Raw genomic sequence first — 17,581 nt, forward strand, 5'->3', positions numbered from 1 at the left:
TCGGTCTCCCTTAGATGTGGGTAATTTCTGTTAACAATCTGACCGCTCCTGCAGCATTGTACCGTTTTAGCCCTCTTTTCCGTCCCAGTACTTAGGAAATTATGGGACTTGAAGTCCCTAATGACAGAGTTAATATTTCTAGTTTGATTTTCATTTTAAACTCATGTCTGTTCCTCATAATATTCTTTAAAGAAATATCATAAGGATTAGTCACCAGACTTGATTGAAAAGAGAAATGCAGTTCTTTAGAGGATAAGCCATTATTATTCACAGATTTCCTTTCCCAGTACCTTTGGGAGTTAGGGGGTATTTCTCCAGATGCCTAGGCATTTGGGATTGTCTTCAGCCATATTTATAGGTTTAGCTTGTGGAAAAAAAAGATGGCTATTACAACAAACCATTACATACTTTGGCATTGAGCAGATATCCTCCCTAGAGTAAGACAAATACTGCATCTCACCCCACAGAGTCCTCTTATTCCCCTGGGCCCTTTCTCCTCCCACGTGATCCTCCTGCAGAACACCTCCCCCAAGGTCAGGCTCAGAAAGCGTCTGCCTTTCCCTGTCTACCTGGGAAGAGACTTTAGGCATGGGTTTAGTGAGGGGTCCGTAGGATTCATCACACAAGAGAGAGATTTGCTAACGATGAAGGTTGTCCTCACTGAATAGAGGCACCACCGAATAGGGGCCAGACATTGTGTCATGGTATACTCTGACCACAAAAGCCTTTTGGTCTTGAGTTTTGCATGCTGCACCAATCCTTGTGTGTCCAGATGGTACTTGTTTTTTGCTGCTTATGATTTAGTCATAACGTTTAGACTGGGAGAGAGCCACAATAGAGAAGATGCACTATCACGCTGCATGAGGCGGTCACTGAGTCTGCCACAGTTGATGACAACCACACATCCTCTTTCCTGTCGAGGGTCATTTGAGTTTGTGATACTCCAACCCAAGAACTCACTGGCCTGAAACAGATCTCCATTCTTACTCATCACACAACCATCAGGAATGTATTCACTTCTAATGCTAATCTCCTGTAACTGAAAAATCTAAAAGAAAAATAAAGGAGGCAAAGCCTTTCCATACATTGGTGGAAAACTGTGGAACTCACTCCTGATGTCTCTCGGACATGAACATCTGAAAATCTCGTATCTAATTCTCCTCAAAGAAGTTGAATGGTTGGCTATCCCCAAAACATGTTCCATCCTCAAACCATTTATTCATTTTTCTGCCATCTTGCCTGCATGTTCTGGGGCCACGTATGACATATAATGCATTACAAAATAAATAACGAGGGGTACCTGATCCTGTACCCACAGACGCACAAACAACTCCCAGCCCAAAAAAGACATGTGAGCTGCAGCAGTCTACTCCTCTGCCCTCATGTTCCCAGCAGTGGGCACAGGTACTCGCAGGCCAGAGTGTGGGGTCACACAGTATTGTGCGACTGTCTTTCTGTGCAGGAAGTTAAGACAATCACTGCCTGCAAAAGGGAGGAGTCACCAAACACCCGGTTACTGAACACTGAACCTACTTGTGCAGCAAGCTGGAGAGAGATCAGTGAGCTGACCAAACACAGAGATTGAAGACTTAAGGCAGATTGTTTATGTTTATCTTTCAAAATAAATATACCTTATAGGGAGTTGGGTTGAGGGGTGGAAGGGAGTAGGGCAAAGGTAAAAGGAGGGTTCAATTTCCCATGCTTTTTCAAGGGCACATTTTTTGTGCGGGAGGGTCCCATGTGCCGCTGACCGCTGTCACACCATTCGCCAGCTGCGATTCCCAGTCTTATGTTTCTTTGTTTAGAGGTTTTGCGGGTCTGGGTTGAAAAGGTCAAGGGCAATTCCCTCCTTGACGTCCTTTCAGGTTGCGCTGCCTTTCTCCTCCGTTTGAACTGCCGTCCTGGAATCACTGCTTCCTCGTACATTCCACCTTGCTCAGAGTGTGCTCTCGTGCTCTGCCTTTTATCCCTATGGGGAAGGGAAAGGGCAGTCAGGTGTGGGCAATTAGTGGCAATTGCCCGACTCTGCCGGACCCTTGAGTTGGGACATGTCCGGCTCTGGTATTAGTGCGTTGTCTTTCAGGGTAATCAGTCTGTGAGAAAGTGTTTGTGTTAAGAAGGGGGAGGTTAGTATCCTATGGAGTATGTCAGGGGAAAGGGATTGTAAAGAAGGGGATACCGCTTCTCACCCGTCGGTGTCCCACTTCCACTCCCCGAGACCCCCCATCCAGGTGATCCTCCCGCACTGGTCCACTCCCAGGAACTGGATCCAATAGCGATGGCCGTGTCCTGGCCACCTGGATGGCAGATCTGTGGGGACTAGTAAGTGAGACACCTTCGGGTTTCTCACAAATGGCACACACAGTATATTTGTTAGCAGCAGGCGTTCATCATGAGCAGTTGTGACAAGGCCAATAACCTGGCCTTGTAAACAGGGGATGGGAACCCCTCTCAGCCGAGAGTGGGATGCCTACCGGGGAGAAATCCAGAGCCATTAATAGCCCTGAGGTGGATGGTGGCAGTTGAAAGGGCCCAAATGCCTGCCCCCCCCCTTTCCCAGTGCCAGCACTCTTCTGTGCAGTATACCTGTAGCTCTGGTACCCCCATTGCAAGATGCTTCCCAGTGTTTCTCTTTCCTTTTAGAGACACCTGGTCCCAACATGCAGTCACACCAAAGCATCAGAAGATGAATCTTGATCCTGAGCCCTGCCGAGAGGACACCTGAAAAACATATCAACAGAGCAGAGAGAAAGAGGCTACAACACCCCGGCAAACCGCTGCAAGCTCCAGTGAACCGCAGCAGAGAAAGACCGAGCAACACTCTGCGTTTATACATGGCAGGCAGAGGGACTGTGCCGAGTGGGCAGAGACCACTGGCAAGTAAACACAGGGGCTTAAAGACTCCCTAAACCACCAGGGACAAATGGGGGACACCACCCTCCCTTCACCCGGAACACAGCATTGAAATACAAGCACAAACACTTGCCTTCCCGGGCCGGCAGGGATGGCTCATAGTGGACCCTTGTGGAAAAAAGTGGACAGGGTTTAGCCCAATATTTATGGCTTTTCGTTATTTCCACATGCCCCAGGTGGGGCTAGATTAGCCAGGGAACGCGGACCAATCCCAGGAGGGAGGGGGGAATTTATGAAAGCAGTAGAAGTGTGAGTTTTTCAGGCGAGGTGTCAGAGGTGGAGGGTGACCAAGAGACAAGCAGGAGGGAGGAAGGCGCAGGGAATATGGAAGCGATTATTGGAAAAGGTGAGTTATTGGCTGAGAGAAAGTGGTAGTACTGTAGTACTATGTGAGTTTGCGTGGTTGTGTGGCGGGTGTGGTTAGGGAGATGAGGCTAAGGAGTGGTTGGGAAGTGGATTGAAAGGGGGTGTTTGAGTAGTGAAGAGGAGGGAGAAGTATTGTGGAAGTAGTAGTGCAGAGGAGGTAACAGTAGTACGGAAGAGGGAGTAGTGGTGCAGGGATGGAGCAGTGGTGCAGGGATGGAGTAGTAGTGCGGGGAAGGAGTAGTAGTGATCAGGAGGGTGTAGTAGTATGGAGGATTAAAATAAAAATGATAAAGATAATTGGTCCAAAGTATTGCTGCATCTACCAATTCCCCTCGTGGTGAGTGGTTGGCAGGCAGGGTGGAATCTCGAGGAGAGATGCACAGCACAACCTCTGCCCCACTGCTGACTCAATTTCTAGCGTTGATAGCCAAGGAGGCGTTTATCCTGCATGTCCCGGGCACTTGTCACATATTAAATAGAATATGAAAAAGAAATGCAAAATGAGCAACATTGTACACGGTACTGAGCAGCTCTTTCATAGAGCGGGAGGAATTTCAAACCTTAGTTAATTGCTTTCTTTGCCCTGCCATCCCTAACATATTTTAAGTGTACTACAACTTGCTGTAGTTGCATATTCTGCCTCCGTCCCTTACCCAGTCTTCTTCAAGACTAGTCCCACAGGATATCCAAGATCGTGACACTGACTGACTGACACACACACATACACACACCTGGGTAAGCCAGACTGTCTATTAGAAGTAGGGAATATATGAAATACCCTCCTGGTAAAATCTCACCTACGATGTCTTATGTCCCCATAGGCAGGCTGGCTGAACTCATTTTGTCAGGACTTAGTTTCTAACAAATGGCTTGCCTTCCTTCCCAGAGCCATGCAGTGTGTACCTATCCCCTCCTACCTCCCCCAGACCTGTTTTTTTCCTCTGTTATTTTCCTGACCAGAATGTTGTTTCTTTTTTCAGGGAAATTTGCGCCATTTTGGCTTTTTTCTGCTAAATTGATATAGAACCACCTCAGCTACCACTGTTCTGTGTGTTACTTACGTGATGAGAGATCATTTCTTTCTCTTCCCTCATGGTCCATGGGGCAATGATCTTCCTTGTCTTTGGTTCTCAGTGAAACAACAGAGTTGGCGATAAGCGGGCCTGTTATTAAAAGAGAAGAGGTTAGCAGTAGATCTACATCACCTTGTGTAATGACTTGTCTCACCAAGAGGGTCTGCATGAACGAAAAGTGTGAGATGGCAGACCAGAACTAGGCTTTAGTTCATTTGGTAGCAACCAGAAACACTATATCCTTAGCCACGTGATGATGTGTGCAAAATTCGCATATTTGCTCTGATTCCATTAGCCAGAAATCCCATGTGTGCAAATGTGATGAGACATGAGACATTAAACTATATTGGCACAGGAGTGAAAGTAGCGCAATCTTGGCGTACATTTTACAACGATAGACCCAGAGAAATGAGAATTGATTAAAGCAGTATAGTGGTGATCCTTGAGAAAACAATGGCCACACTAGCACTAGGCTGAAAAAAAGACCTACTGCAGCGTAGAGGCACTACAAAAGAAAATAACATAGCTCAGTGGGTTCATGCACGTAAAATTGATCAAACAAGTGCCACTAAATAAGGTAACAGTAACACCAGTTTTTTCTGAGATGCGAAATTGAAACACTGTAGTACAAGCACTATCCACAAACAATATATTAATCAATAGAATAGATCAATTTAAAGGTCAGGTTTGGTTGACATGAATTCCTCATAATAGATAACGTTGAAAACAGAACAAGCAATCCTCATTCAATATACATAGAATTATAAAATAGAGGAACAATGCCAACTGCAGGGAGCAGCACTAGAACCCTGGCTTGAGTTATCCCATCATTGGCCCTAGTTTATTAAGGGGTGCCCTATTGCTTCTCTGGGGAAAGTATTTCCAGCATAGAAAGCCACTTCCAGGTACACACAGTACACCATTTCTTATTCACCAAGAGAAAATGGCACTCCCCAGTGGTTAGTGGATATTTTTAAGGGCTGCCTATGGGGATTCATCCAACCCAAAGTCTTATTTTATAAATCTTAATAAAGGTAAGATAATAATGTGTCTAACTCCCTGGTGTATTCCTTGTTCAGCATCATCATACTGGCTTGCGGCAGCACCGGCCCCTCTTCGGCGACCCCGCCATCCACCAGTCAGGCTGAGCACTTCACACACAACATAAGAGGGGCATTGCGAGAATGAAAATGCCATGGAAAGATAAAGAGAATCCTTTCAAGTATTGGAGCCTTACGAGAGTCACCCACAAGGAAGACAACTTTGTAACTACGCAGATGACAGGTGTGTATTGAATGGGGAAACGGCAGCCAGGCTCCGATGAAGAGAGCAAGAAGAAACTAGGAACCAAAGAGTCAGTCCGCAGAGTTCGACGAGACAAGAGAACAGTGTCACCAGGTGTCGCGGCCCAACACGAACACTCACACTTCTGAAGGTCACCACCAACTTCACAAAGGAGCGAGTATGTCAAGAGAGCGAATTTAACTGCAACACACTGCAATGGACATTCTTCGAGAGCATTGGGGAGGCGCCCGTGGACCGAGAAAGCTCTCAAAGTACACAGCTACCCTTCTAAAAATCTTATTTGAACACCAAGAAGATGCCAAGGAAGTATAAATACTAAGACGTTTTAATATTTTGTGCATCGAGTGAGGTATGTAGGGGTCTAGTTGGCATGCGTTAGAGAATGCCCAGCCGGACACACTCCAGATGCGTGGACCAGAACACACAAAAAAAGTGCAAGCGCTAGCGGAGGTGAACGGTCGCGCCACCCACACTACCGAATTGCAGCACATTTGATAACTATATGAAAGATAAGAAGTTTAATACTGTTATAAAGCATCCAGTAAATAAACACACTGCACTCATATCTTTACTTCATTGGTATATATGTAGAGAGGCAACCAGCAGCACGGGGAATCCCACGCTTCACTTTGGAGCAAGAAGTAGCCCCTTTGCCTCCCTCCTCAAAGGCACCTTCCTGATCCCGTCACTGGAGATGGCCATGTTGGGTACGTAGCACTCCCATAGGCTGCAGCTGTCACGTGACACCGATACAGTCCCCAATACAAGGCCTCCCGTACACGGTGTACTTGCAAAGGCCAGCAACGACAACATCAACGTCAGTTTGGACCTGTAACGTTCTAGTAAGGAATATAACCCTTTCCTTCTGTTCATTCTACCATGTAGGCCCCACCCCGGAATCAAGTTCAACACAGCAGCAGCAACACACTGTGCGGCAGTCCACATGTTCATGAACTACCTAAAACTGCCCTCGCCAACCCCCTGCTTCTCCTCTAGCTCAGAACCATTATACTAACATCAGAACCTGCCCTTTTACTTGCCTCGAACCTGGCCCTTTACTTGCCTCAGAACCTGCCCTTTTACTTACCTCGGAACCTGGCATTTTACTTGCCTGAGGCCCGTGATGTAAGGTAGTAATTATTACACTTTGGCCACTTGAGGCCTTGCTTTTTTAATTTTTAATTTATTGTTATATGGTTAAACAAAAACAAGTTAAATCTAACCTTTAACATACCTAAATTCATTCCATAAAAAAATCAAAAAAGAAAACTCCTTAACACAATTTTACAATTCACAATTCAAATTTCATAGGATAAAAAAAACATATTATTCTACTAAAATCACAGTTTAACTAGGAAAATCAATTCCATAGCTTCGTCTCTAATAAGAAACATTTAATTTGTTTCAACTTTCTCCCATCCTTTCTAAGATCATAGAGAACCAGTATGAATAGGAGCAAGGTGAGTACCAGACGAACTTGAAACAGGTGTTATATTATACTGTGATTACAGTTGCAATGACTTCAAAAAACCCACAGATGCCAATACACTAGACGTTGTTCGTCCTGCTAGGCAGCACTGCCAGACCAATTCTTCATCACTCAGCGCAAACAATCTTGCAAATGTTTACAGTGAGGTCCACCTTTGCCTTCGCAAGTATAGACTTGAGGCGTTGGGACTCTCACTGCTAGTGAGAAGGTGTTACTTTAGGGTCACCCGAGGCCCTGTGATTCTATCTGCTAGCTGAAAATGGGTGCATTTTGTTCCCCTGAGGCCCTATGTCACTCCCTGTAGCTAAAACCTTTTCATTTTGGGTGCCTGAGGCCACATGATAGCAATCTCCAAAGGAAGGTATAAAGAGTCAATAAAGGAATGAAAAGAAAAACAGAGTATTGGCTGCATAAAAATGGGATTGAAACCCAACATGATTGATTAGAGTGCTAAAGGAGTAGTGTACAAAATGTACAGAAGTGACTATTACCGAACCCCACAGGGAAGTGGAGAAAGCAAACATGAGGGACCTTTGCAGGATACAGTAAAATAAAACGGTCTAAGAGGTAGGAAGAAAACCAGTCAAGAGCAGAGCTTTCAAGAGACTCAGAGATTGAAGTAGAAGAGAATAGTCTACAAAGTCAGCACGGAGATCTAGCAAGGCCTGAAAGGAATCGAGCAATTAGATCAAAAATAGTAAGAGCAGTGCCGATAGAGAAACCGGGCCGAAAGCCAGAATGCAAGGGAGAAAGAAGTGAGTATTCAGATAAGAAAACATTTGCAAATGTACAATCCTTTCTAAGACTTTAGACAAATAGGTGAAATGAGAAATTGGATGACGATTAGACCAATCAGATGAATCAAGACTTGGCTTTTTGAGAAGGGGGAAGCACGTTAGCCCTTTTAAAGATGGCAGGAAAATGATCAGCTGAAAATGAGACATTGAACAAAGTAACCAAAAATGAAGACAAGAGGGGCCAAATAGGTTGAATCAAAGAAAGAGGAAGGGGCTGCTGTAGAATAAGCATGAGTAATGATACAAGAAATGTCTTGATCCGTGTGACGGGGCCTATGAGCCAGTGAAATAATCCAGGGACAGGTAGGTAATCAACCTCTCCTTTATTTAAGAACATATGTACACCCCACTGGCTTCTTCTCTGGTCTACTCTTAACTGCCCCTCACTCCTGCATCTTTCCTACCATGTTCCACATTCCATGTTCTACATCCTCACACTACATTGTGGACAGCTTGGGTATTATCTGTGCTGGTAGCCTGTGTGATGGGGCAATTGTTGTGAAATTTGAAACTCTTGTCAAAGATTCTAATACCATTCCTGACTACCTCCTGGACGAAGGTTAAATTGAGGTTAGAGAAAAAGAATCCCTGGTATGATGAGGAATGTGCAGTGGCAAAAAGAGAGATTGTTCTCCATGTTAGATCACCTAGCCCCATAGATAAGGGCATGCTACACACCCAAAGATTAAAGTACAAACAGCTTCTAACTGCAAAGAAAGGAGCACATGAAAAAAGCTCATAGGAAGGTTTGTTTGAGGCAATGGTTCAAAGAGATATGCCCAGGTTTTGGAAATTGGTTACCCCCTGTGCCCTTGGTGGTGAGTGGTCGCTGCAATGTTATATACCGGGCGTTGCCTGGAGAGCCCACTTTTCTAATTTATATACAGATGGAGGTTTTTCGACAGAGGGGGATGGAACCAAAGAGCCACCGGCCTCTCCCACCGAAGGGGCATTGGTTATTTCCAACAAGGGGTGGGGAGGCTTTACGCTCCCAGAAATTGGGTAAAGCAGCAGGGCCTGACTTAATACCGTTGGACTTCTACCAGGACAAACCATTCATTTGGATCCTGGTACTGACTAGACTTTATGATGCAGTCATTTGTGCAAAAAAAAATCCCTAGTACTTGGACCAAAGCCACAATAGTCCCAGAATATAAGAAGGGAGGCAAGGAGCGGCCCGAAAAAAAACTGCCCTATATTCCTGCTGGATTGCATTGGGAAGACCTTTGGCAATGTTTTACAAACCAGACTACAGGAGTGGGTGGACGACTCTGGTATTATTAGCAATGCACAGGTGGGGTTTAGAGTGGGTAGGGGAAATGTTGATCATTGTTTTCTGTTATTCCTGCTTATTCAAAAGTACACCAAGTTGCTTAAATCAAAGCTATAAGTTATCTTCCTCGACCTGAAATCAGGGTTCGATTCAGTGCCCAGAGAAACCCTGTTGCAAGTCCTAAAGAATAGACTTCAGCGTCAGTTCGCTATGAGACTGGAGAGGAACACACTAAGACGTTTTAGGTAAATAGGGGGGGGTGCCAAGGCTACGTCCTGGCTCCACTCCTGTTCTTGCTCTATAGGAAATAGTTGATGCCTTGGAACAGGGTGCATGGGATGTGCCTAGAATTGCATATACGAGATGGGACCCTTTATTTTTTGCTGATGATGCGGCAATACATGCAACAACACCAAGGGTCTTAAAATAGCACTTGATATATATCTCTTCTTGGGGAGATACAAGGATCTTGGGCTAGAATTAAATGTTACCAAAATGAAGGTAATGTTTTTAAGCCACCATTTACCAAGTGCCATACGTTGAGAATTGAAATAGAAGGTCAGAAATTCAAGCAAGTTAGGTATTTTGATAATCTGGGGATCAGATTTAATGAAGTAGGAGGTTGGGCTCATCAACCGATGAAAGCTAAGGTTAACTTATCGAAGTATAGTGGGGGCATTTCCTCCTTTTTTGAGTCATGGTAGTGGGGCAATCTCTCCGGCTATGGAATTGTTTGACAAACAAGCCCTCCCGGCTGCATTATATGGTGCTGAGATATGGGCTACACTCCCTCAAAAGGTCTGTCCATAATTCAGAATACTTTTCTCAAGAAATTGTTATTATGTTATGTTATGGTATATTATGTTATTTGGCATTTATATAGCGCTCTATATATCATTTGTATGATCACAAAGCGCTGGTGGGTTGAACGCCCTCGGGGACCACAGTCCAGGTCAATAGAGAGAGTACCTAAAAATGCCCCAACATCATTGATTCATCTGGACCTGCAGACATGGCCTTTAAGCAGCGCTCAGATTGCCCTAAAGCCAGTGCTGTATTGGGTAAGAATCAGAGCCGCCCCAGGCTTGCTCCCTTACAGAGATGCGCTCTGAGATTTCCTTAAACTGGATGGTGCGGCCAATGGTGGGTGGGTGAGACATGTGAAATCCATGCTGATAGGGTTGACCGCAGAATCTCTTTGGACTGCTCCCTCAGAATGCCAGCCTACCTTTAAAGTTGCCCTGAAAGTAAAGGCCACGTTTATTGCCAGGTCCAACTTAGAGCCTGTAGACTGTGCCTTGAAGAATGGCCCAGAATTCCTACTCATCAGTACGATGGGGAATTGTAAGCATATCTGGGATGAGATTAACCCACCCTTTATGAGCGCTCCCTTTATGTACTGGGGATTTGATACACTGGCTATTAAACTCGATTATGGTCTGCTTCTAAGTCAGGTGCTTGTCCTTGGTTTTGAGTATCTGATGAAACCCTACTGTACTTTATGCTAATTTGGCCTGCTTCTCGATCTATGGGACGTAGGCACTTGAGGCCCATCTTGTTGGAGCTAAACACAAGAAATACACTTTTATCCTGTTCATGCAGCTTTTATCCTGTTCTCTGGAGTGGAAGGTTATTTTCTTAACAGCAAGATATGTGATCCTGCTTAGCTCCTAAAAAGTAGATTTTTGGGTACTACGTGATTATGTACGTGTTACCCTTGAGAGGCTGCAAGTTTGCTCTCCTCTCTGAGGTCTCTCCTTGAGGAGACTTTACTGTTAGGAGGTTTTCATATGAGATGGTTTCCTTTGTACAACCAGACTGTTTTTCCTTGTATAACTTTTGTAGTATGCTGCGTTATAATATGATATGATATGGCATTTACAACGTGCTTATACACAAGTGTTTCAAGGCGTGACAAGGCAAGGAAGGGGAAACAGAGAGAGGACAAAGACAATGATCTTACTAGGCGTATTGCCATTGAGATCGCGCAAGTGCAGGGGAGAGAGGACGGGAAAAGTGCAGGGGGAAGGGACTGTAGGCAAGTGCCAGACATGGGATAACACAACAAGTAGTGAGGCCAACAGATGGCAAGTGCAAGAGTTAAAAGTGCAGACAACAGGTGTCTAATAAATGCAGGTCAGGGCGCTGTGGGGTTGCAGATACAGTGCCCAAGTGCAGGGGTGCCAGGAGGTAGTGCAGGTGTGCAGCTGGATGGACAGGGACCTGGGTCCGAATTCAGAGGGTAACCAGGTGACCAGTGCAGTATCAGACAGGAGATCAGCAGGGGAGAGGAAGAGAGAAGGCAGAATCAAAGAGGAAGGTCTTGATGTGCTTCCGGAACTGGAAATGGTTCTGCTCAATTTTCAGAGAGGCAGGGAGGTTGTTCCAGAGGGAGGTGCCAGCCGAAGAGAGAGATCTGCCCCCAACTCGTTGCTTGGAGAAGCGGATGACACCCAAGGAGTTGGAGGTAGTGGAGTGAAGAGCTCGAGGAGGAAGATATTTCTGAAGAGACAGTTGGAGGTATTTCAGTCCCAGGCCCCAGAAAGCCTTGCGGACAATGCAGAGGATCTTGAACTTGATCCTTGCAGCCACTGGGAGCCAATGGAGAGATTTCAAGGCTGGAGAGATACGATCCCTGGGCTTGAGGCCAAGGACAAGTTTCACAGTTCTGCCCTGGATGAGCTGTAAAGGACGGAGAGTAGAGGCAGGCAGATTTAAAAAGAGGATGTTGCAGTAGTCCAGCCTGGAGAGAACCAGAGCTCTGGAGACAGTGAGCTTCTTCTGGGGGAAGGAGAGGAAAGGAAGAATACCTCTGAGGATGTGCAGCTGGAAGTGTGACTTCTTAGAGACATCAGAGATTTGAGGAGAGAAGGAGAGTGTGGAGTCGAAGATGACCCTGAGGTGCTTAGCCTCACATGTGGGAGCAGGAAGAGGTCCAAGAGTGGCCGGCCAGAGAGTGACAGGCAAGGAAGGTGCGGGTGTGCCGATGAGGAGCATCTCCATTTTACTGGCATTAAGGCAGAGATCATTGGCGGCACACCACTCCTGGATTGCAGACAGGCAATCCGGGATGAGAGAGGGAGAAGAGGCGGCAGAGGGGAGCCTGAAAGCGAGCTGAGTGTCATCCGCATAGCACTGAAAGTTGGAGCAGAGAGCAGCAATGCGGTGGGCGAGAGGTGCCAGGTATTGGTTAAACAGCCAGGGAGAAAGGTTAGACCCCTGGGGAACACCACATGTCGAGAGTGAGATTGAGGAGAGGAAGGACCCAAGTCGGACCTGGGAGGGTCGGTCCGAGAGGAAAGAGGTCAGCCAGGCCAGAGCCTGATCAGTGATACCCAGGTTATCACGGAGCCAGTTTAGCAGGATGGCATGGTTGACCATGTCAAAAGCAGAAGAGAGATCACGTCAGATTAGGACAGAGGTCAGAGGGTTAATTAGCATCAAGGTTAAAGAGCAGGTCTTCACAGATGTTCAGGAGAGCAGTTTACGTGCATCTGGCTGCCCTGAAGCTAGACGGATGGTCATGGAAACAACCAACAGATTCAGTGTGAAGATTAAGCTGGGAGATGGCCAGCTTTTCCAAGAGTAGGCCCAGGAAAGGAGTAATGGAGATGGGCGATAGTTAGCTGGACAGGAGGGGTCAGGTGAGGGTTTCTTGAGAGGTGGGTGCACAGGAGAGTGCTTCAGAGGGGAAGAGAAGGTTCCCAGAGTGATTGCAGAACTTGGCCAAGGTTGGCTAAGGCTGGAGCGTGAGTGTCAATGTGATCCTTGAGTGTGCTAATAGAAGCACGATATAGGCTTGTCTAGAGTGACTTATTGAATGGTATCTGGCGAAAGACCGATATTTTGTATAGGAAAGGCTTATTAGGAGCAACATATTCACCTGCTATGTGTGGATGTCCCAGTAGGTACAGTAAAAGCTTTTGAATTAAAAAAAAAACAGGCACTGGAAGAACTTTTGGAGCGCCAAATTGGGTGAACAATTAGTTAATTACTTAAGGTTATTTACCAGCCCTGATGAAGACTGATGTATATAAAGGTCGAAGCACGTGTTGGCAGGATTCAGAAAATCACTAGAAAGGAATACATGAATTTGAAATTCCTAAATTTGTTGATTGAAAGAATATTTGTTAAGTTTTGAGTGGTCATTTATCCACTACTATAAGATTGTAAAAGTTGGCTAAAGATAACTCTCAATTGAAGATTTGAGGGACATGCGCAATGAACACAACATACAAGTCCATACAATGTATTGTCTAGTGTCAGGCTCTTTAGGGGACTTTCAGCCCATTTGTTGGTAGTTCTTGCAGCAGATATCCCATAACACATTTAGGGTACACAGTGATATGGAATTAGAAAATTAATATTAGAAGTGGTATGCGCAGAGGAGTATCAGTTCCTTGTTTTCCTGTTTGTGGTTAACTTTTGTAGTATGTTTGTGTTTTAACCTTACTTATAAATTATAATGTATACAATTAATTGTTTATGGTCATGTTTTGCTAAAGGTCTAACCGAATAAAGCTTTCAAAAGGAAAATGATAAGAAAGGATGCTACACATCTCCCTTTTTTACAGTATTGAAACAACAAATGTAGCTAAGCAAAAAACTATGGCTAACTACCCTAATTGTGTACTAGATAATTAATCTACAAAACATAACTATTTACAAACATACATTCTATTACATACATACATTGTATTAAATAGCTTTAAAGTACTAATACGGTAAGAACTTGGTTAACATATTACATCTGATCTGCACGTCCACAGGATCCTAAACACACTGATCCTCAACACACTTGCATACTCTGTTGACGTTCCACACTCGTCCACACCATGTCATCTTTTTATAACCTCCACCGGCTTAGACCAAATCAATCATCCTGCCACCCTGCTTTGTGCGAACTTAATTTGCACCCAATACCCTTCTTTGACTGCACATTTCTTTGTGGCTTTTCTAACATCAAAGCGAATCTTATTGCATATTTTTTTGTGCTAATGTTCTCCTTAACTAAATCCATATCAATGTCCTTAAAACATGCTCTGCCTAGCCAAGCAGGACAGACCCTGGTATTGGGATTCCTCCCTCCCAACATTTCAAAAGGCGACACTCCTGTCGTAGCATGAGGGGTAAACCTATAGGCCACCTCGTCCATTCGCCTCCTTCTGAAATGGCTGACCTAATGCTGTTTTTAATGACTCTATTAAATCTTTCAACCATACCATTGGCCTCTGAGTGAAATATCGAACTCGTTTTGTATTCTATACCAATTTCCTCAGAAACAAGTTGTAAACCATTATCTATAATAATGATAGAAGAATAGCCGTCTCTTTTAACAATCTCAATCAGGAATGTAATGATAGCCTTGGTACAAACATTTGCACCCAAAAGATTTCCACCCAATGTGATTGCATATCCACCAAAACAATGCAACACTTCAGTGTTCCCGAGTCCTTACCGGTCCCACAATATCCAGATCTAGGCATTCCCAAGGCACAGACGGAATAGACATCAAGGTCATGGGTTCCACCCTTGTGACACTACCTTTAGCAGTGTCCTCACACATTGCACAGTCTCCGAGACTCTCTGAATTTGCAAATCTATACCAGGCCACTAATAGTCCTGTCTTATTAATTGCTTTGTTTTAGTCATTCCCTGATGACCTTCATGTGCCATTTCCAAATGTTTCCTCGTACTCCAACAGGAGGAACCAATTTATCCCCCCTTAACACCATCCCATCTTTAATGAGAAGTTCATCGAAGACATGTCTCACAGCATCAGGAATGACTCCTCTTCTGATCTCACTACTCTTCACTTCACATTGAAGTTGTTCCTTAACATTAATCAACACTGCATCCGCTGACATTGCTTCCTGCCATTCTCTCTCCGACACTACCTCTTGAGTGACATTTAGAACTTAATCCTCCTTGTCCTCTTCATTCTCAATCATATTTGTCAATCTAGAGAGACAAGCTGCTGCCTTGTTCTTTACACCTGGCAGATATTGTCTCTCAATTGTAATTTAGCATACCTTCAACCCATTTACGGCTCCTAGACGCTACCCTATCTAACCCTTTCGTGGTCAGAATTTCTTTCAAATGCTTATGGTCTGATCGCATGGTCAAATCCACTCCCCAAAGAAATGGATGACATTTCTTAATTGCCCATTTGATTGCTAACAATTCTTTTTTAATTGTACACTATTTTTTCTCTGCGTCCTTTAATACCCTGGACGAAAAAGCAACTGTGCACTCTTTTCCTACACTCTTTTGGGAGAGAAAAGCACCTAGCTCATGATTACTGGCATCGGTCATCACCACACTCTTCTTGCTTGGATCAAAGCTAATTGAAATGACTGTTCACACTGTTCACTCCAATGAAATTTCACTTCCTCTTTTACCAGACTTCTCATATGCACAGATTTGCTTGCTAGACCCAGAATACATTTTGAGTAATATTCAGCCATACCAAGGACCGACACAATTTTATCTTTATCGGTAGCACTGGGAAAATTCACAATATTGTTCACTAAATTAGGTTTTGGCCAAATGCCTTGCTCCAAAATTTCATGTCCTAAATATTGGATGGCTGTTTTGCTAAATTTACATTTATCCTTACTCAATGTCATAACTGCATCCTTGAAAATGTCTTAAACCTTTTCTACCTCGCATCATATTCTTCATAGTCCCTTCCATACAACAAAACATCACCATGAAAGCACAGGACCCCTTTCATGTCATGAAATAGTTGATACATGATAAGTTGGAACACATATGCAGCAGACACTAAACCAAAGGGCATGCAATTGCATTGAAACAGACCCTCTGGAGTGATGAATGCCGTAATGTTCCTGGAAGCCGGATGAAAAACAATCTGGTGATAGGCCAACTTCAAGTCCAATGTACTCAGAATTTTCACACCTTTAATAGTGCCCAGCATCTCTGTTATGTTGGGTAAAGGATGTCTATCAGATATTACACAGTGATTCACAGATCTCAAATCAATGCAAAGTCTTAGCCCACCCTTGGGCTTATCTACCATTAAACGGAGAAAGCAAATCAGAAGATTCCACCCTCTCTATCAATCCTTACCTTTCCATCATTTCAAGTTCTTCCTTAACTGTAGATCTCATTGGCTAATGGCACTGCTCTCAGTTTATGTACAAATGGAACCGAATTGGCCTTCATTCTAATTAATCTTTTGCATGAATCCCTTCAAATTGCCCAATTCTTCTCGAAAAACGTTATGTTGCATCACATTTTCACACACTTTATCATTCATACTCTCTACTGCATAGAATGTCTCTTCGGCATGGGTCAAGCTTTATTTGCAACCTTTTCTGGTGTGACCAATTTAAGAGTGGATCAGTCCCCGTTTTGAAAAACATAGACATATTCCTTGGCTGACCTATCTTTAAACATCATGATTGCCCAGAACCATCCCTCTAGTTCAATTCGTCTGCCTCCATAGGGTACAGGCTTAATATCCACTGCATTAAGGATGGTATCTTCAGAATCGATCACCATCCCTAAATTCACCCCTTCAACCTCAATAGTAGACATAGGGCCTCATTATGAGTTTGACGGTAACCTGCTGGTAGCACCAGCAGGTTGCCGCCAAACACATAACACTGTTCCACTGCCTGATATCCCTGTGCCACCGAGACATTACAAGTCATGGCGGCCCGGGATATCAGGCAGAGGAAAGTGTAAGTCCCCACTCCCGTGGAGACCCATCGGACTCTGCAGGAATGGGGACACGGAAGCACCAGCACTGTTACTAATGGTGCTTCTGTTAAAATCATGCCTGCAGGGGCGGTGCTCCCAGCAGGGCAGACGTGATGGGAGCAACGGCCTCTGCAGGCATAGTTGTAGTCTGGCAGGCCGGAAAGGGTGCCGGTACGTTGTAACCGGGACCCTTATATCTGGACCGCCAGACTTAGATTGAGGCCCACAGGCTTTTCAGTAACATCATCATCATCTTGAATCAAGGCAAAATCACACGTACCTTCAATAAGGCATGTGCACTCTTTCATATCCTCACACAATTCATCCACACAGTTAACACTTTCACTCTTGGTTCTACAACATGACGTGAAATGTCCTTGTTTGTTGCATTTCTGAATTGAAGTCTTATGGCTGGACCTTTATCGCTACTTGCAAAATTAAACAAACAGTCGCATAGAAAACACATTTTCCTATCTTCTTCTTCCCTCTTCTCTTTGTGCTTCCCAATTCCCTTTTTTGCACCTTCTTTATTGATGCCCTGTTTCCTTTTGCCGAATTTTCTTGCCTGTACTGCTTGCACATCCTCAGTTTTCCTAGTGTCTGATTCAGTTTTCTTTTCCAGCTCCTTCACACATTT

The 17,581-nt window shown here is 44.5% G+C and overlaps 1 protein-coding gene across 2 annotated transcripts in view; it reads right to left on the reverse strand.

Annotated features, from left to right (window-relative positions):
* LOC138510495 (uncharacterized) overlaps positions 1–17,581 on the reverse strand; it is a 338,379-nt gene that overhangs the window by 253,737 nt on the left and 67,061 nt on the right. For both annotated transcript variants that reach the window (XM_069626188.1, XM_069626187.1), the window contains exon 3: positions 4,341–4,442. In XM_069626188.1, coding sequence (XP_069482289.1) covers positions 4,341–4,442 — 102 coding nt within the window. The remainder of the gene's footprint in view (positions 1–4,340; positions 4,443–17,581) is intronic.

This window comes from Ambystoma mexicanum, chromosome 6p, assembly GCF_040938575.1.
Source record: "Ambystoma mexicanum isolate Mex_15411 chromosome 6p, UKY_AmexF1_1, whole genome shotgun sequence".
In the NCBI taxonomy this organism is placed as follows: domain Eukaryota; kingdom Metazoa; phylum Chordata; class Amphibia; order Caudata; family Ambystomatidae; genus Ambystoma; species Ambystoma mexicanum.